At 40.1% G+C, this 20,918-nt stretch overlaps 1 protein-coding gene across 5 annotated transcripts in view; it reads left to right on the forward strand.

Moving 5' to 3' along the window:
- The window catches only part of ilrun (inflammation and lipid regulator with UBA-like and NBR1-like domains), an 87,226-nt gene that overhangs the window by 31,219 nt on the left and 35,089 nt on the right, over nt 1-20,918 (forward strand). For 4 of the 5 annotated variants that reach the window (XM_060845543.1, XM_060845544.1, XM_060845545.1 and 1 more), the window contains exons 3-4: nt 8,797-8,994; nt 14,565-14,893. In XM_060845543.1, the coding sequence (XP_060701526.1) occupies nt 8,797-8,994; nt 14,565-14,893 (527 nt within the window). The remainder of the gene's footprint in view (nt 1-8,796; nt 8,995-14,564; nt 14,894-20,918) is intronic. The other variant, XM_060845547.1, reaches the window with a different exon arrangement.

Raw genomic sequence — 20,918 nt, forward strand, 5'->3', positions numbered from 1 at the left:
AATTTAGCATGGCCAATTCACCTGACCCGCACATCTTTGGACTGTGGGAGGAAACCGGAGCACCCGGAGGAAACCCACGCAGACACGGGGAGAACGTGCAAACTCCACACAGTCAGTCACCTGAGTCGGGAATTGAACCCGGGTCTCAGGTGCTGTGAGGCAGCAGTGCTAACCACTGTGCCACCGTGCCGCCCATGTGCCACCGTGCCGCCCATAAGGCAGGAGATGCTCCTGCCTTAAATTTTGCCAGTCGAGCCGGAGCTATATGGGCCCTATGAAGTATCTTTAGTTGGATAGCCTGAGTTCTGTTACAGATAGCAATTCTTCTAGCATTTTCCCAAATGTCATTCCACATATCCTCAGAGATTTCTAGCCCCAAGTCCTGCTCCCATGTTTTAAGCGGGTCATCCATGTCTCCTGAGACTCCATCATGTAGCAAATGGTATATAGTACTAACGGAGGATGCCCCCGCTGGTCGTAAGACATTACGTTCTCTGTCTGATTTATAAAGACTATCTATTAATGTAGTCTTCCTCTGTATATAATCTTGAACTTGGAAGTATCGAAAGAGGTCCCCATTAGGTATTCCGAATTTCAGACGCAGCTGCTCAAAGGGCATCAGGATCCCATCTTTAAATAGGTCCCCTAAGCATGAGATGCCCCTGGATCTCCAGAGTTTAAAGGTGGCATCTGTAATCCCTGGTTGGAATCCCCATGCGCCTACTATTGGTGCATGGGGGGGATGTTTTATGTGAGTTACCCTCATTTTGCCGCATTATATTCCAGGCCTTAATTGTGTTTAATATTATGGGATTTTTACAGTGGTCTGTAATGATTTTCCTCTTATCTGAAAATAAAAAGTTAATAAGTGGGTATTTTACTTGGGAGGCTTCGATATCCAGCCAAATTGATTGTGGATCAGATGAAACCCAATCAGCTATGTAACTTAGTAGGGAGCTTAACTGATATTTCCTAAAGTCTGGGAAGTCCAGTCCTCCCCTTGCCTGTGGAAGCTGTAGCTTCTTCAGCTTAATAAGGGGCCGTCTATGGTTCCAAATAAAGGAGCCCAACCAGCCATATAATTTACGTAGGGCTAGCCTTGGCAGCATCAGCGGGAGCATTCTCATAGGATATAAGAGACGGGGCAGAACATTCATTTTAATTAATGCTATTCTCCCTAGCCAGGAAATCGGAAGGTCTCTCCATCGCTGGAGGTCCTGCCTTATCCTTTCCATTAATTGTACAAAATTAGCCCTATACAGCTGATCAAATACTGGCGTGATAAAAATACCTAAATATAAGAAGCCCTCCAGGGACCAACGGAAGGGAAAAGGGGATCCGTCCATTAAGTGGGGTATCATAGCCAGACCACCCATTGGCATGGCTTCCGATTTTGAAAAATTAATTTTATAGCCTGAGAATGCACTAAATGTATTAATAACTTGAATTAGACGAGGCACTGACATTAAAGGATTACTGAGGAATAAGAGAACATCATCTGCATAGAGGGCAATTTTGTGTTTACCTGTACCAATCCTCGGGGCCGTTATATTAGGATCAGTCCGGATGGCTTCTGCTAATGGTTCGACTATCAGTGTAAACAACAATGGTGAGAGAGGACATCCTTGACGGCAGCCCCTACCCACACTGAAGCCATCCGATCTTAACCCATTAGTAATAACAGCTGCTTTGGGGTCATTATACAATGTTGAAACCCATATGGTAAACACCTGTCCAACGCCAAACCTTTCCAATGTGTAAAATAAATATGACCATTCAACCCTATCAAATGCCTTTTCCGCATCCAATGAAATTACTACTCCTGGTATCTTTCCCTGATGACAGGCTTGGATCATATTCAAGACCCTTCTGATATTATTGGATGATCTGCGGCCCTTAATAAATCCCGTCTGGTCCTCCTTTATAATGTATGGCAGTACCCTTTCTAGTCTTAGTGCTAACATTTTTGAGAGAATTTTAAAGTCTACATTTAGTAAGGATATTGGTCTGTAAGATGCACAATCTTCTGGGTCTTTTCCTTTTTTGAGGATAAGAGAAATATTTGCTTCTTTCAGCGTGGGCGGGAGACAGACCTGACTATGCGCAAAATTATACATATCCATAAGTGGGTCAACCAATATTCCTGTAAATTCTTTATAGAATTCAGCTTGAAAACCATCCGGGCCCGGTGCTTTTCCGCTCTGAAGTTGCCTAATTGCCTCAAGTATTTCTTGGACTGTTAAAGGGGTATTTAGGGCCGACACCTGTTCCGGAGTCAGGCCCGGGAAGGTCAAATTTTTAAAAAATGACTGCATCCTCCTAATCCTATCTTCACAGTCCTGCGATCTATGTAGTTCAGAATAAAATTCTTTAAAGGTCGCATTGATCTTTTTATGATCATGAGTCAGGGTACCTGTACTTTCCTTGATGGTCGGAATAGTTTGAGGGGCTTTCTTTTTCTTTGCAAGAAATGCTAAGTATCTACCCGGTTTGTCGCCATATTCATATAATCTTTGTTTCGCAAATAATATTTCCCTTTTAGCCGTTTGAGTAAGCGCGGTGTTTAAAGCTGTCCTAAGAGCTGTAATCCTCTGCAATTTTGTGATAGGTCTATCAGCGTATGCTGTTTCGGCTGCTTTTAGGTGAGCTTCGAGCAGACGCTGTTGCTCTCCCTTCATTTTCCTCTGGGTCGCTGAATAGGAGATGATCAAACCTCGTGCATAAGCTTTGATGGTCTCCCACATCATTGACGGATTGCTAGCCGTACCAGTATTAATTTCTAAAAAAGTTTTAAGTTCTTGGGAGAAGTACTTTAAAAATTTGCTATCTTTTATCAGGAAGGGGTCCATACGCCAATGCCGAGCAGATGTCCCATTGTTCTTTACCTTAGTTTCCATGTATACAGCGGCATGGTCAGAGATTGCTATAGTACCTATTTTACAGGTTGCTATAGAGTTTAGAAAAATCGATGGGGCAAAAAACATATCAATTCTTGTGTGACATTTATGTGGATTAGAGTCGAAAGAAAAATCTCTACCCTGTGGATGGAGACATCTCCATACATCTACCAATCCTAATTCTTTATTCAGGTCCGCCAGTTGTCTAGATCTGGGAGATACTCCAGTGGCACTCTTGGGAATCCTGTCTATTTCCGGATCCATAATACAATTAAAGTCTCCCCCTATAATTGTATGACGGGCACCAAAGGCCATCAGTTTTGAAAAAGCTTCCGTTATGAATTTAAAGGGGTGTGCCGGGGGGCAGTATACATTTAAGATCCCATATTCCTCTCCATTTATGAGGGCTTTAATCAAAATATATCGTCCAGATTCGTCTTTTATCTGATTTAGAATTTTCAAAGGGAAGTTCTTCCGGACAAGGATAACGACTCCCCTGCTTTTTGAATTAAAAGAGGAAAAAAAGGTCTGATCAAATCCGCCCTGTCGTAATTTTAAGTGTTCTTTATCCGACAGGTGTGTCTCCTGTAGGAGAGCTATATCAACTCTCTCCTTCTTAAGATTTGATAATATTTTCTTCCTTTTTAACTGGCGAATTACTCCCCCTGACATTCCAGGTGCACCACTTAACCGACTGTTCAGCCATAATCATCTGGACAGATCCGAGACCCCTCGGGAGGGGAAACCCTATCTAGAACATCCCGAGCATGGAGCATACAAGATTTACAAAAGTAAAGATTCTCTGATACACTCAAAACAATATAACAAAAAACTCTTTCTAAGTATAAAAAATATAAAACATTCCGAATTGGAGATTTTCTCCCTTGTTCCCAGGGAGCGTCACTTCCTCTCCCACAGTCCATCTTACCCTCTTCCAACCAGTGCCCCACCCTTGACCCAGGTGTTCCTCAATAAAATGAGGAGAATTCAAATATAATATAAAGCTAGAGTTAACAGTGAACACCCCACCCCCACCCACACCCACATCTAAATATATTTGGGAATATTAATACCATATATAACTATAAGATTACAATCTCAACATGTAATACTTAAATATAATACCACAAAATAACAGGGGAAAGAAAAACAACCCCGCTCCTAAAAACAGAAGTAAAATAGAATAAGGTAACCACCTCTCCCCATCAACATTAACCAAACGCCCCAACATATATATATATACATACACACATGGGGGAAAGATAAGAAAAGATGAAGGGATGTAAACCAAAATAATGGGAAAGGCAGACCAGTGTCCACAATCTCTTACAGTTTATTTAAGAGAGTCCAAGAATTCCTTAGCCTTCTCCGGTGATCCGAAGTTATATATGGATCCTTCGTGGCTAAGGCGTAGCGTCGCTGGATATCGTAAGGAGTACTGGATATTTAAGTCCCTTAAACGCTTCTTCGCCTCATCGAATGCCTTCCTCTTTCGGACCAAAGCTGGGGAGAAGTCCTGGAACAGCATGATCCTGGATCCTTTGTGGGTCATAGCTTGGGGATCTTTTCCCAGATTTCTTGAGGCTTCCAGGAGCATCTGCCTCTCCCTATAGCTCTGCAGCTGGAACAGGACCGGGCGTGGGCGCTGGGTTGAGCCGGGCCCACGTACTGTGACCCGGTAGGCCCATTCTACCCTTACCTGGCCTGATCCATTATGCAGATTTAAAAGTTGTGGCAGCCAATGCTCTAAGAATGCTGTCAGCTGACCTCCCTCTTCCTGCTCGGGCAGGCCCAACAACCGAATATTTTTTCTACGACATCGATTTTCGAGGTCATCAATGTGGTTTTCTAGGTTCTGGACTCGATTCTCGAGAAAACGGATGTGGTCGGCTGTTGATTTTATCGCAGTCTCTGAGGCTGCGGCCTTCGACTCCACCTCTCTGACTCGGCACTCCAATTCCTGAATGTCTCTGCCCTGCTTCTGCAGCTCGGCTGATAGTGCTTCTCTGCTCTGCCGAGACTCATCGATAAAAGCATCAATCTTCGCCTCCCACCTGGCAAACATCTCCTCAAAGCTCATCTTCATTGGTAAATCTCCTGAAGTAGCTGAAGACACCTTTGTTGCAGCTGAAGAGGGAGAGGGTGGGGGAGGGGTCCCTGCTTTCTTAGAGCCGCCTGTTCCCTTCCCTTTACTCATTTTCCAGCTAGTATTAGACTATTTAAATGTACAAATAGGTAACTATTTAAGGTTAACAACTATTATAAATGGTTTAGTGAGTGTGGTGGGGGTGGATAGCCCACTTTTTCCAAGTTTTGGGTAGAGCACTGTGGACTCAGTCTTGCTGGGTCGCCGCCATCTTGGATCCCCCCAAACGTTAATCATTTTAATTGTGCAATTATATCTAAATAAGTAAGATATATTATCTACACATTGTTTCTTTTAATTCTATGGCAAATGTGTTGCCGAGATTCATAACATGAAAGTAAATGGGAGGGAAACAAGAATTTGGCGGGAAAGTTAAAGATGCTTACACATTCAAAATTTAATAAGTGTTTCAGTTAAGTGTGCCATTAAACCAGGCCATGATGATGTCGAACTGTGAGATTTTGCAGGATTTCAATGACATGTTCAATTTTCATACTGGTCTCTTGCTTTTATCTGATAATTACCTTTACCATAATTCATTGTGTTTTTCTTCTTTACCTGGGATTAGTTGAGCGATTAAATCGACTTTTGCTAATAATATGGTATTTTGAACTGCCGCATGAATTTCAAGCCCTGTGTAAGCTTGTGCCCGTGTATTAGGTGACCCCTACTTTCAGCTTTAAAAAACTGTTTTCAAAATTCGACCAATACACGAGTATATGACCTATTTGACATCAACCAAATTACATCTACTTTGAGAATAATTTGCTGCAAAACAATTGTTAGCATGTGGTATGCAGCTATTGATGAAAACTGTCTTGGCACTTGATTTTTTTTAAACTTGTGGAAAGTGCAACTGTTTAATGCATTTAATCTTCTGATTGAAAAGGTAGGCCTGAATGTGACTTTATTCTGCCCCGTCCCCTGTCCCCAAAACTCTCACTTTCCAGAAGTACCACTAGTACTGGCATTTTGTTGTATGATTGTGATGCTTGAGCTGTGCTCAGATTGACTTGTTTCATTACCTCAAATTTTGCTCATCACTGTCCCAACCTGTTGCTTCCAGTATTTGACCTCTGTATAGTTGAGATTCTGTTTGATACAATTTAAAAGACAGAAACATATTCATTGGTATAAGCCCATGTAGTGTACTCTGTTGTAATACTTTACTAACCAATGAAATGTTCCTCCCTTTCATGGTAGTTTGAATTTATTTGTCTAAATCTTGAGATCTCAGTATATAGTGAGGGGCATATGGCATTTTGACAGTATGTTCCTTTTGAACTGTGAAATATTGCTGTACAATTACAGACTTTCCCGACTGAGATTGGGATGTTTTAAAGACCACTTTTAGCTAACAAATAGGGCTCAAGGACAAAAGGTCAGGCTTCCAACTGTTCATGAATAAAACTTGGTGATATACAACTTGAGTATTGCTGGAAAAAATATACATTTTGGCAAAAGATTTTATCTCTACTCATCAGGACCATTCATAAGAAATACTAAATTAAAGGAAAAACAATATTTGCATTGAGAGGAGAAATTTGGTTGCTATTGGGAATGCATTAGTTAATGATGAGTGGCATTTAATTGTCACCTCTTTTGATTTGAAATGTGCACATTGTGTGTACATCTTTGTCTGCACAGAACAGTGCTCAGTCTACCTGAGATTTCTCTATCTCAGAAGCTTGCAAAACAGTTAAAGCTAGTTGTTTCACACTGTAACTATGCAGTAGAATCGTGCATATTGTTGCTAAAAGGGTGCAGTCATCTCATCAAAAAGATTTTTTGCATGTTAAGTAAATTAGTAACGTGGCACTGAAATTACCATACCAATGTGGTGCTTGGAATGTCCTAAAGATAGATGGAGGAGTGTGTCAAACAACATATCCCTTTGATTGTAACAAAAAATGTACTGCTCGTACACAAGACTGCACTTGCAAAACTTTGAAAAGCGTCCAACATTAGCTGTAATTTTGTGTTTGGACAACATTGACTAAACAGTTTTGAGTGTTCAGATTATCAGTTGGACTTTGTGTGGTGTACATCAGTGTCTCTGAAACTGCATATTTTTTTAACATCCAGAGGCTTTCTTCTAAAGGTAGAAAGAATGTCTGCAAACATTGTGCCTGTCTCAACTCAACAAAATAGTGACAGTCATTGTCTGGTTCATTTCTTGTGCCTGTGCTTTGACCAGTCAGAGTCAACCTGCCTGCTTTAAAATTTAAGCTAAAGTTGCCAGTTAAGTTTCACTCTTCATTAACTGGTATCTTCTCCACTACAAGGCCTCCATCAGTCAGGACCTTGGGTTCATGCCACATTACAGGTGATCACCATTGCACTACACGCACCCACAGATATTCCTACACACACACCCTTATAGACACACACACACACTCCTACACTCTCACACATGCACCCCCTCACAGACACTCTGCACTCACTATGCGCGCACACACACACACACACACACACACACACACACACACACACACACACATACATTTCACACACACAACCCCCACCCCAGACAGACAGACAAAGACCCACATGCGCACACATATTTTGTGGGGTGAATTTGTACTTGCAGAGTTACATTGCACTTTGCTCCAAAACTGCATGCATACATGTAGAATTCTGAGCTCAAAAACTGCATGAATTTATGTAAAACTCTGTTATCTCACTTTTTGGATTAGAATCAATCTAAACATCAGGTCATAGACAGAGAACACAGGGGGCTAACACCTTCAGCATATTGTCTAGCTATCACCATTGTTAACAGCTAACCCGAGAATGCAACTTTTAAAAAAAGGGTTTTGTGATTTACATGTGAAAGAAGTGAAACTATCACTGTATTCTAACAGATGAAAGGCTTAACAGACAATCAATTTTTCAATGTATAATTTCAGTTACATCACACTGCAAATTTTTGCTATAAATTCTGTTATGATTGAGCCCTCCACAATCACCTGATGAAGGAGCATCGCTCTGAAAGCTAGTGTGCTTCCAATTAAACCTGTTGGACTATAACCTGGTGTTGTGATTTTTAACTTTGTACACCCCAGTCCAATACCAGCAACTCCAAATCATGTCAGTCAGTCGGACTCTGTTACCAACCAATCAGAGCTCTCCTCATGGAGTAGAAATTTTGTTTTCCCTTTACTTTGATATTTCTTGCAAATTGTCCTGATGTGTGCAAGATGAAAAGCTTTTACCAAATCTTTTTTCAGCAGTACATAAGTACATTTTATCATTTTAATATATATCCGTCAAACATAATGGGACGTGGCTGTTGTCAGGTCTCTTTCTGAATCAAAGTAAATTACTGGTAGTAATAAATGCCAAAGTTGAGGGAATTCAATAATTTAGTATATGGAAGCTTATTTATTTGAGTGCTGTTTTACCCACAATATTATTACAGAAGCCAAGTGATCTGTCCAAATGAGATAAGATTGTGTTTGTCTTGTTGGGATTCTAAAGGCAAAAATTATGTTCACATCATGTTGGATGAGAAGGGATATGTTTTGCGCCAACTAAATCTTATTCTTTACTCAGCAGTTGTGCATTCTCCATTTCATTGTTATATTTTAGGATTAGTTTGCAGAATAAATGCTTTTGTTTGCTTATTTGGAAAATTAGTTATATTTTGGTAAGTTAGTAATTTTTCCAATTTGGATTAAAATTTTGAACCACTTGAGTCGATATCTCTGGACAGACAGTACTGGTCCCCTTGTTTTCCCTTCTCCTTCCTAGGCACAGAGCAATGGCCTCCAGGTGTGTCCTTAAAATACGTGGGAGGTGACCAATTTGGGCACGTTAACATGGTGATGGTCCGGTCACTGGAACCTCAGGAAGTTACTGATGTCAGCGTTCAAATGCGAAGTCCAACGACACCAGCAATGTACCAAGGACAGTGGCGTATGTGTACAGCTACTGGACTTTACTTTGGAGGTAATGTGATAAAATAGACCACAAATTTGAGAAGAATTAGGGCAAGTCATGTTTTATCCTGATTTTATTTTGTCCAAGTAATAAATAATTTGACTATCTTCAGTGTATTAAAATTCCAATTACAATAATCAAATAAAAAGAAGAGGACTTTAATAAATATTCTGCATGGCTTATTAACCTGTGATAAATTAGCAAGTAAATGTGAAGTCTCGGTATAAAGAATGTTATGTTGTAAGTGGATGGTCTTACATTAATGTTGATTTTTTTTTATATATCTTTGGAACTGGGATTTTCAAACTACATTGAGTCAGTCATAGCCTATGAAGCCTGATAATTTGACCATGAAATTGAGATAGTTCTTTCTTTTTGTACTGCTGTTTCTTAAACATTAGCCTCTGTAAACCTTTTGTCCTGAAAGGTTTGCAAAAAACCTTTCTTGGTAATGTTGCCTAATGAGTGAATAAATCCCTTCATCATGAGGGTAAAATGGCAGTATCAGCAGGTTGAGATGTATGTAGATTACCCAGGGATATTGTGACTCCTGAGACTCCATGTATGCAACAATGCAGCCACATAGAGAAGAAACTTTCGTATGCTTTTAGAAAGATTCTGATTTTGCATCATTTCTGTAATTTTATCTCCTTTCTGTTTTAACAAGACTGAGACTCAGCTTTAAGATGTCTGTGCTTTTAAATTGTGTATTTGCTTTGCCCCCACATACTACTGTCCCTCCTAATTTGTGATTTTGAATAACAAAGCTTTAATTCATAAAAGTTTTTAATAAAAATTACCATGAAGTGGCAGTCTGGAAGATTTATATTTTTTATTCATGTTTTTCTGAAACAAGCTGTTTGTGATGTTGTGTATGTTTCAGTTAGGCTCACTCTTAAGTCCTTGCGTTTCTCCCACTTTTTTGTTTATCTCTGCCGTTATCTAACTCGTCAAAAATTGGAAGATGCTGAATAATCTATCTGCAAGAGGTTTACACAGAATTTTGAATATAGAAGATGGAGCTTACTTTATTTGGAATTTGTTCAGACTGGCAAAAATGATACATCCTTTCTTTGTTGATGTGCAGGAAGTTATAGTTTTGCACTAATTCATGTTAAAAATTATTTCACATTTATAGTGGAGACACTCTAAATTGGCTTGAGATGAAAGCAGAGTCTGCATAAACTTAGTTGATGCAATAGCTTAATAAGGCTATTAGCTCTTTAGTTCCTAATATTATCAAGGATGCAATTTATTACATAAGCATTTGTGGGCAGCATGGTGTCACAGTGGTTAGCACTGCTGCCCCACAGCGCCAGAGACCCGGGTTCAATTCCCGCCTCAGGCAACTGACTGTGTGGAGTTTGCACGTTCTCCCCGTGTCTGCGTGGGTTTCCTCCGGGTGCTCTGGTTTCCTCCCATAGTCACAAAGATGTGCGGGTCAGCTGAATTGGCCATGCTAAATTGCCCGTAGTGTTAGGTAAGGGGTAAATGTAGGGGTATGGGTGGGTTGCGCTTCGGCGGGTCGGTGTGGACTTGTTGGGCCGAAGGGCCTGTTTCCACACTGTAAGTAATCTAATATAATCTAATCATCGCAGCCTATATTAATAGGATGATGAGTTAAATTCATCCCCATGAGCATTTTGTTTCTGAAGTATTGCTGACTGCGTGTGAATTCTGTCCAGACAGCGTAGAAACAATGTGATGAGAGTCATTTGTCTGTGTTTATTACCCCTCGCTGGTTATTGAGTGGTATTTGAGGCCGAGAATAAGGTTTTTCTGGGCACATTTTAGTTGGGACCTGTGCATGGAGTTGGAAGAGAGGGGATTGTCGTGGAAAGTTTTGCTGCTCCATATGTCAGGAAGTGAACTGATCTCTGATAAGTGATAGAAAGATCATTGATGGACAAAACCAGGTAGAAGGGACTGCAGCAGAAACTCTTATGTTTTAATGACCGTGTCCCTCTTTGCTAATCAAAGCAGCACTGTTATTGTGGAAGGTGACTGACTTGAAAAGGACCTGAGAAAGCTCATGTCGGTGTACAAAATAGTATTTGGAGCTGGAATAGATTATTCAAAGCCTCCAGCCAAAGAAAATTAGATAGACTTGTTTATTTTCTCAAAGCAAAATATCGTAAAATTTGAAAACTTTCAAAGAACAAGTTAGGCCACTGGTGGTGAGAGTGACTGGCTTTGACATTAAGGCAGCATTTGACTTGGCAATCAAGACCCTTTACAAAACTGGAGTCAATGTGAGCCAGGGGAAGAGAGTCATGTGGTTGAGTCCTACTTAGCGTAGAGAAGGATGATTGTTGGGATCATTCATCTCAATCCAAGGATCACATCACTACAGGAGTATCTCAGGGTCACGTCCCAGTCCCAACATCCTTCATCAATGACCTTCCTCTATCATAATGTCAGACATGAGGGTATTCAATGATTGTTGCATAATTTTAAGCACTTTTTGTACACCAAAACTGTTTATCTAAGTGCAGCAAGCCCTGGACAACATCCAAGCTTAGGAAGATAAGTAGTAAATAACCTTCATGCCACAAAGGTGCCAGGAAATGACTGTCACAAACAGAGGATCTGATCGCTTTAAGACATTTCTGTTGCTGAATCTCCCACTATCAACATCATGGGTTTACTACTGAACGCAAACTAAACAACATCAACTATATGTTTGGATTCAAGAACAGGTCCATGGCTGTGAATTCTGGAATGGGTAACTCCTCTTGAGTTGCAAATACCAGTCCATTGCATGCAAGGTATAAGTCAGGATTGTGAGTGATTATCTTCCTCTTGTCTGGATGAGTGGAGCTCCAACAACAGTCCAGAAGCTCAACACCATCCAGGACAAAACAGCACATTTGATCCACATCCTAACCACCATGTTCCACATTTGCTTCCTCACTGAAGTGTAGCAGCAGAAATGTGTATCACTTACAAAATAGACAGCAGTGACTTGCCAAGGTTGCTCTGACAGCACTTTTCAAATCTGCAAACTCTCTCATGTGGAAGGACAAGGGTAGTGGATGCGTGGAAACTACATTCAAATTCTGCTCCAAGTCATTCTCTTTCCTCTCTGGGGACGACATTGCTATCCTTCACTTGTTGAATAAAAATCTTTAGAACCCGTGAACATTGCAAGACCCGTAGTAGTTCAAGACAGTTCACCAACATTTGCGCTTCTCAAGTACAATTATGTTTGAGCAACAAATTCTGGCAAAGCTAGCAATAACCATGTGCCTGAATAAACAAAGAATTATATGTTAGAGTTGTACAGCATGCTAAAAGGCCCTTTGCATCTGCTTCGATCATCAAGCACTTATCTGCTGTAGTCCCATTATCTAGCACTTAGCCTGTAGCCATGTGTGCAGTAACATTTTAAGTGTTTATCTAAATACTACTTAATTGGTGTGATCATTCCCACCTCTACTACCCTTTCAGGCAGTGACCTCCAGATACCCATCATCTCTGGGTGAAACAATTCTTTCTTAAATCCCCTCTAAACCTCCTGCCGTTAGCCTTAAATCTATGGCTTCTTGTCCCTTAGTCAAGGGATCAATAACATGTTACTTCCTATCTACCATGTCGATAGGTTTATAATCTGCTTGGGCAAGTGTGCTGATTATTGGACTCCTCCACTCACAGGGTTCCATTATAAGTTGATGATTTAAGTACACAATCCCTAATTTACATCTGATGTAGTCAGGTTAATAGGAAATGTTCACTGGTTTCCTGTGCTGAACTGCTATTTATTTCAAGCAAAGTATTCTGGCCACAGGTAAACAAAACTATCAAGTATCAGCATGTAACTCTACTAGTTGAAACTCTAACCCCCTTTTAAAACCCTTAAACACTGAGGTCGACTCAAAAAAATTGGGGTTGTTGTTGGAGAAAATAAAAACTCAGGAAAAAGTTCTCGAGCACCAGTCGCCAGGATTGATTGAAATGTTGCATTTGTTTCCCAAGCCTTTCTGTTCTTTTATTTACTTGCTGGTTTCTTTCACCACTTAGCAGAAAGCATTGGGTGATTGGTACATAATTATAAAGTATCTTTCATACTGTGACATGCTCTGGCGTTTTAATGGTTATTTTGTCCCTCTCTTTTTAAAGAGAGATTGAATGAGAGGTCCCAAGCTGTCTGTTAGAAAGTAAACAGCTTGTATTGCCTTGGTGTTTTTTTAGTAATTTAGAACAATAGAGATAGAGTGACAAGCTCTCTCAGAGCAGGCTCTCTATTTTTAGGTCTAGCTTTAAGCAGTTGCTGTTGTAGGCTTGAAGTAGGAGCTATCTTTTCTCTCTCCTCGGTTAAAGTTGGAAGCTGGGGTTTCTCTCTGGGGTACCTGTGAAACAAATCTATTTTTGCAAATTTTATTTTCGGCAGAGGGTGTGATTATGAGATGTTACCAGATTGGAAAAGATAATTCTTAAGGGTTACTGTATCTATTAATAAAATTTTCCAACAGTTAAGTTATTGTAAATTCCTCATCGTTTGGTTGTATTTTAATTATAGACATAGAAATGTACAGTATGGAAAGAGACCCTTCAGTCCAATTCACCAGATATCCCAACCTAATCTAGTCCTATTTGCCAGCACCTGGCCCATATTCCTTTAAACCCTTCCTATTCATATATCCATCCTGATGCCAAATGTTGCAATTGTACCAGCCTTCACCACTTGCTTTGGTGTTTAAATATATTATTTCTTTGCTTAACTGTGAGTAGTTTGACCAGCTGCGTTACCTGTAGAACAAGGCATTGACATTTACCTTTGAAAATGCCACAGTCTGTGCTACCTTAAAATGTTTTAATGGGGTCAGGTCTGGTCCAGAACACCTACGGTTAAAGGCAACAGCTTACAGCAAATGATGGGAGAAAATAACTGGTTTTATTCAGATACTTGTACTGCAGAGAAATAGAGATACAAAAACCGCTCTTCCAGCAAGCATGGAACTTCTCACCCTTGATTGTAAATCCACATGTTCTCAGTTCAGGTCATGATATAGGGTCTCCTGCCCACAATCCAGTTAGAGAGTTGTCAGGCTGTTGGCATTTGCTACCTGTTGCTGGCTGAATCACTGTCTGTGCGCATACCCTGGTACGTTATGGTCTTACCTCACCTCCCATACTGCTTGCAAAGCAACAGTGTAAACAGAATTAATACTGAGTATCCAGTAATTTGTTTTAACTGTAGCAATTTCTTTCCCAGTCCTTGATTTTTTTTTATATATATAAACAGCGCTATTCTCATTTTAATCCACCAATCAAAAATACAGAAAGTAAAAAGTTGTGGCATTTACACAGGTTGTACCTCAGCCGTCTCTGTTGTAAGGCGAATAATCCTGGCTATTTATACTCTAAATAGCTAAAACACTCTAGCCCAGGTAAATAAATCTCCTCTGCACTTTTTTTAGTGCAATCATATCAAGTTCATCTCAAGAAAATGTTTGTGAGTGGAAAATATGTAAATGCAAGTTGTACTGAGTGCTGTGGTTATTAGGAACATAAGAATTTTAGCACTAAGTTATAAATGCCAAACTAATCATAACTATGTACTTTTATGTCGCTCTCAGATGTGATTTGGGTGATTCTGAGTGTTGAAATCGGAGGCCTTTTAGGAGTTACGCAGCAGCTTTCTTCATTTGAAACAGAATTTTCTTCACAACCCTGTCGCAAGATTGAAGGCAATTTTAACCCTTTCGCTTCACCACAGAAAAACCGGCAATCTGAAGACAACAATGTGAAGGACCCCGGGGGCCAAAGTACAAATCCAATTAGTAAAAATTCATGGGGCCCAACTGAAGACCAAAATGAACAAGATCAAAATGGACTGTCGCAGAACTCTGTAAATATCTCCCCTAACAGTCACTCTAGCAACTTATCTGTGGTGACTTACAGTCAGGTAAATACAGAATGATTTATTTTGTTTGTCCCTTTTTTATATTTTATATGCATGTGTGAATGAACTTATGAAGTCGAGGGATGTTGGTGTTGGGGGAGAACAATTTCCCATTTGTACTTTGAAACGCCATGAACTATCCCTAGCTCAAGTCGTGCTGTAGGTCTGATGTATTAGAAGCCTGATTTCATTTTATTCTTGATAAAAGTATACCTTAACTTCAGAAGCGATTGCAGGAATGGTGAGTTTGTTAATATTTGAAGGTAACTTGTCTGTCTCACTCTGTATTGTAAAATTGGGTTGAACTATCCACATTGAACCACCCTGACCATATGGGACAGTGAAAATTTCATTTGTTTTTTTTCTTGGACTGTAATGATGCATTGTATTGGAAAGCTTTCTCTTCTCTCCTATTTATCCCCTGGATAACAGCAAATGTAGATGGCTGACTTTTCTGCGACCTGCAATTTGACAAAGTCCTTTGAGTGCAGTTTCCTTGACACTGGGAGGGAACCACATTTTGCATCCTTAGCTTCATAAGAGTATTTGAATGCTTACAGAGGCTCAAGAACACAAATGTATGTTAATAGTGTTCTGTAAATAAAAGGAAAAATCAGAACTTGTTTTATACTTCATTTTAACTTTCATTGTTTTGATTGTTAAATGTCTTGCCTAGTTTGCTATCTTATCCAGTCTCTTAGTTTGCACAGTTCCAGTTGCTTTCTCTGTCATGAGTGCAATACACTGTGCCCGAATCATCTGCAACTGTTTTTCATATTAATCCAGTATGGATGATCCTGGCTATTTCTTGCTTTGAGCATAGTGCCATGTGTCGTTCCAAATTGGTGCAAGTGATTTGTCTGTTGGTTGCTTGAGATCCTTTAGCTGAGGATCCATGTTTGATTGCTGGTTACAATACAATGTATTGCGAATTTTTATTTGAAAAACAAAGCATCTTCCTTTTTTTATTGACTGTTTGAAAGCCTGTTTCTGTGTGAAATTCAGAATTTGTATAATTCTAAAATGCTAGATTTAGAACTAGGAAATCATACTACTTAGTGTGTTATTTATTTGATATGGAAAGGATTTGGATATTTTACAGGTACAATTTTTAATTAGTGTATTTTCCTCCCTGCAAAACCCTTAATGTCACATTGTTGGACGAGAGAGACTTCATGTAACTTTTTAAAAATAATGTGTACCAGGTTAAATTGCTCATTTGGTTTACCTGTCAGTTTTACTTGCGGCTTTGTTGAGCCAAAAGAGTTTCTCCAAAATTAACTCTGTTCTCAGCCAATGGAAACAAAAATTTCTTGAGTTTGTGTTCCTAAGAGCATGAGTCAATAGCTCACACTGCAAGTATAATTAGAATGCTGAATGGAATTTGGGCCTATTCTGATGATGCTGCCCCCAACTGAAGAGTTTTATGCACGTTATTGTTGTGTGAGGTACAAGGGTCACTTGGTCTTCAGTCATATTCCACTGTGAATCATAGCTAGTCAGGACAGAGGAGTTTAAAAGGCAAACCCTTCAAAGATTGTTCTTTTATGTTTTAATTTTGAAAAGAAATGAACAGAATAAGCTAAAAGAAGATATCTTCTGCCTTCCGCATTCATCAATATAATTAAACTGAAAGTCTGAACTGGAATCCATGTTTTAGAAGGACATTGGATTGAGTACCTGCAATCATTCTTTTACTGAGCTAATGCACAGAGATGATTTGAGAGAGCTACGAATACTTTTTTTTTAAATCCACCAGTACTCAGGCACATTTTTGAAATACTTGCTAATGGCATCAGCAGTAAAATGAACTATGAACTGATTGACCCAATGTTAGGGAGCACAGGAAATCTTCTGCAGAATGCTGTTAGGTGAATGAAAAGGTATCTGCTAGTGAAACCATTCTTGCATATCGTTAAAAGTAGTATGAGAAAGCAATGTTTTGTCATGAGTGCAATATTAAAGCAATATTAATAATATTTGCTGTATTGTGAAATAATCTTGGATTTAATTGGGGTAAAATTGTAAGCAAGGATTCTGCTTTTTGTTTTAAATGGTGATGTACCAGTACTACGTAAGATAACGAACTGAAGTCTGTTCATGCCCAACTGCTCAAAGATCAGTTATAGCTAAGTATTGTAGTATTTGATTTTTTACTGTAGGTGGCATACTGATATGGACCAACTGAAACGCTTACATTTTCAGTGCAAGTCGTTAATTACATCTAGTTGCTTTTAATTGTCTAATCTCAATGTAAAAATTGCCGGTGTCATTGTACTACAAGAAAGTCTGTCACCCCAAAGGACAACTGATTAAATTGTTTTGAGTTTGCCAGTTTGGGTAATTTACTAGATTAGTCCAATTGAAGCAAAATGCAGAGTGAGATCTATTTCTATTCAAATGTTGTTTCCTTGTAACAATTTATATTTAATTTTTGATGTTTGGAAACTAATTAGTATAATAATAGATATATATTTAAGTTTCTAGGATGAAATCTGATTGCTAAACACCCTTTTCCCAAATTTAGTAAATTTTGTCAGCTGTTTCCTTTTGCTCATTATTGGGCCAATTTTCTGACTTCAGTAATAATTATCTGTTTAAGTCAATGGCAAATGTATTCCTGACATTGCCACGCTTTTCAACTATAACATGGATTGGATGCTGCAAATTCATTTTGTCGTAGATTCTGCAACACGTACAACACAAAAACAGACCCTTCAGTCCTACCCGTCGATACCGGCCATATATACCAACCCAATCTAGTCCTATCTGCCAGCACCTGGCCCATATCCCTCCAAGCTCTTCCAAATGCCTTTTGAATGTTACAATCGTGCTAGCCTCCACCATTTCCTCTGTCAGCTCATTCCATACATGTACCGCCCTCTGCATGAAAAATGTGCCCCTTGGGTCGCTCTGATATCCTTTCCCTACTCCCCCTAAATCTATGCCCTTTAGTTCTGGACTCCCCCCTACCCCAGGGAAAAGAATTTGTCTGCTTATCCATGCCCCTCATAATTTTGTAAACCTCCATAAGGTCACCCGTCAACCTGTGACACTCCCTAAAACTCAAATCCTCCAACCCTGGCAACATCCTTGTAAATCTTTTCTGAACCCTTTCAAGTTTCACAACATCTTTCCAATAGTAACCAGACCAAAATTGCATGCAATAATCCAACAGTGGCCTAACCAATGTCCTGTACAGCCACAACATGACCTCCCAACTCCTGTACTCAATACTCTGACCAATAAAGGACAGCATACAAACACCTCCTTCACTATCCTATCTACCTGCGACTCCACTTTCAAGGAGCTATGAACCTGCACTCCAAGGTCTCTTTGTTCAGCAACACTCTCTAGGACATTACCATTAAGTGTATAAGTCTTGCGAAGATTTGCTTTCCCAAATTGCAGCACCTCACATTTATCTGAATTAAACTCTATCTGCACTCCTCTGGCCATTGACTCATCTGATCAAAAACCAGTATAATCCGAGGTAACCTACCTTTGCTGTCCATTACACCTCCAATTTTAGTGTCATCTGCAAACTTTATTAACTGTACTTCTTATGCTCAAATTGAAATCATTTATATAAATAATGAAAAGTAGTGAACCCACCACCGATCCTTGTGGCACTCCACTGGTCACCAGGCCTCTAGTCTGAAAAACAACGCTCCAACACCACCCTCTCCCTTCTACCTTTGAACCTGTTCTGTATCCAAATGGCTACTTCTCCATGTATTCTGAGATCTAACCTTGCTCACCAGTCTGCCATGGGGAACCTTGTCGAACGCCTTACTGAAGTCCATAGAGATCGGATCTACTGCTCTGCCCTCTTTGTTATTTCTTCAAAAAATCTCAATCAAGTTTGTGAGATGTGATTTTCCCCACACAATGCCATGTTGACTATCCCTAATCAGTCCTAGCCTTTCCAAATACATGTACATCCTGTCCCTCAGGATTTCCTCCAAAACCTTGCCCACCACCGATGTCAGGCTCACTGTTCTATAGTTCCCTGGCTTATCTTTACTGCCCTTCTTAAACAGTGGCACCACATTTGCCAACCTCAAGTCTTCCGGCACCTCACCTGTGACTATCGATGATACAGATATCTCAGCAAGAGGCCCAGCAATCACTTCTCTAGCTTCCCACAGAGTTCTAGGGAACACCTGGGGATTTATCCACCGTTACCCATTTCAAGATATCCAGCACTTTCTCCTCTTTGTAATATGGACATTTTTCAAGATGTCACCATGTATTTCCCTACAGTCAATATCTTCCATATCCTTTTCCACAGTAAATACTAGTGCATTTAGGATTTTCTGTGGCTCCACACAAAGGCCACCTTGCTGATCTTTTGAGGGGCCCTATTCTCTGCCTAGTTACCCTTTTGACCTTGATGCATTTGTAAAAACTCTTTGGATTCTCCTTAATTCTATTTGCCAAAGCTATCTCATGTCCCTTTCTTTGCCCTCTTAAGTATACTCCTATTTCCTTTATACTCTTCTAAGGATTCATTCAATTTATCCTGTGTATACCTGACATACGCTTCCTTCTCTTTTTTTTTTCTTAACCAAACCCTTAATTTCTTTAGTCATCCAGCATTCCCTATACCTACCAGCCTTTCCTTTCACCCTAACAGGAATATACTTTCTCTGGATTCTTGTTATCTCATTTCTGAAGGCTTCTCGTTTTCCAGCCATCCCTTTACCTGCAAGCATCTGCCCCAAGTGAGCTTTTGCAAGTTGTTGCCTAATACCGTCAAAATTGTTTCCAGTTTAGAACTTCAGCTTTTAGATCTGCTCTGTCCTTTTCCATCACTACTTTATTTTAAATCTAATAGAACTATGGTCACTGGCCTCAAAGTGCTCTTCCAGTGACACCTCCGTCACCTGCCCTACCTTATTTCGCAAGAATAGGTCAGGTTTTGCACCTTCTCTTGTAGATACATCCACATACTGAATGAGAAAATCAACTTGTACAAGCTGAAAAAATTCCTCTCCATCTGAACCCTTAACACTCTGGCAGTCCCAGTCTATGTTTCGAAAGTTAAAATCTCCTACCAATTAACTACCCTATTATTCTTACAAATAACAGATCTCCTTACAAATTTGTTTCTCAGTTTCCCTCTATTAGGGGTCTCTAATACAATCCCATAAGGTGATCATCTCTCTTATTTCTTAGTTCAGCCCAAATAACTTCCCTAGATGTATTTGCGGGAATATCCTCCCTCAGCACAGCTGTAATGCTATTCCTCATCAAAAACGCCACTCCCACTCCTTTTTCTTGCCCCCCTTTCTATCTATCCTATAGCATTTGTATCCTGGAACATTAAGCTGCCGGTCCTGCCCATTCCTGAGCCATGTTTCAGTAATTACGATGATATCCCAGTCCCATGTTCCTAACCATTCCCGGAGTTCGCCTGCTTTCCCTGTTAAGCCCCTTAAATTAAACTGCAATTATTTTAATGCAATCAGTTCTATTGTTGTGGTTCTGTTTGCCGAGCTGGGAATTTGTGTTGCAGATGTTTCGTCCCCTGTCTAGGTGACATCTTCAGTGCTTGGGAGCCTCCTGTGAAGCACTTCTGTGATGTTTCCTCCAGCATTTATAGTGATTTGTCTCTGCCGCTTCCGGTTGTCAGTTCCAGCTGTCCGCTGCAGTGGCTGGTATATTGGGTCTAGGTCGATGTGTTTGTTGATTGAATCTGTGGATGAGTGCCATGCCTGTAGGAATTCCCTGGGTGTTCTCTGTTTGGCTTGTCTTATTATAGTAGTGTTGTCCCAGTCGAACTCATGTTGCTTGTCATCTGAGTGTGTGGCTACTAAGGACAGGGGATGAAATGCCTGCAACACAAATTCCCAGCTCGGCGAACAGAATGACAACAACAACGAGCACCCGAGCTACAAATCTTCTCCCAAGCTTTATCAGTCCTACGTTGTTCTCTGCTTTGTCCCTGCCTGCCCTGACTGTTTGACTCACTTCTGTTCTCAACTGTACCTGTCTCAGATCTCTTTCCTCACTATCTCCGAGT

This window comes from Hemiscyllium ocellatum, chromosome 26 (assembly GCF_020745735.1).
Source record: "Hemiscyllium ocellatum isolate sHemOce1 chromosome 26, sHemOce1.pat.X.cur, whole genome shotgun sequence".
Taxonomy (NCBI): Eukaryota; Metazoa; Chordata; class Chondrichthyes; order Orectolobiformes; family Hemiscylliidae; genus Hemiscyllium; species Hemiscyllium ocellatum.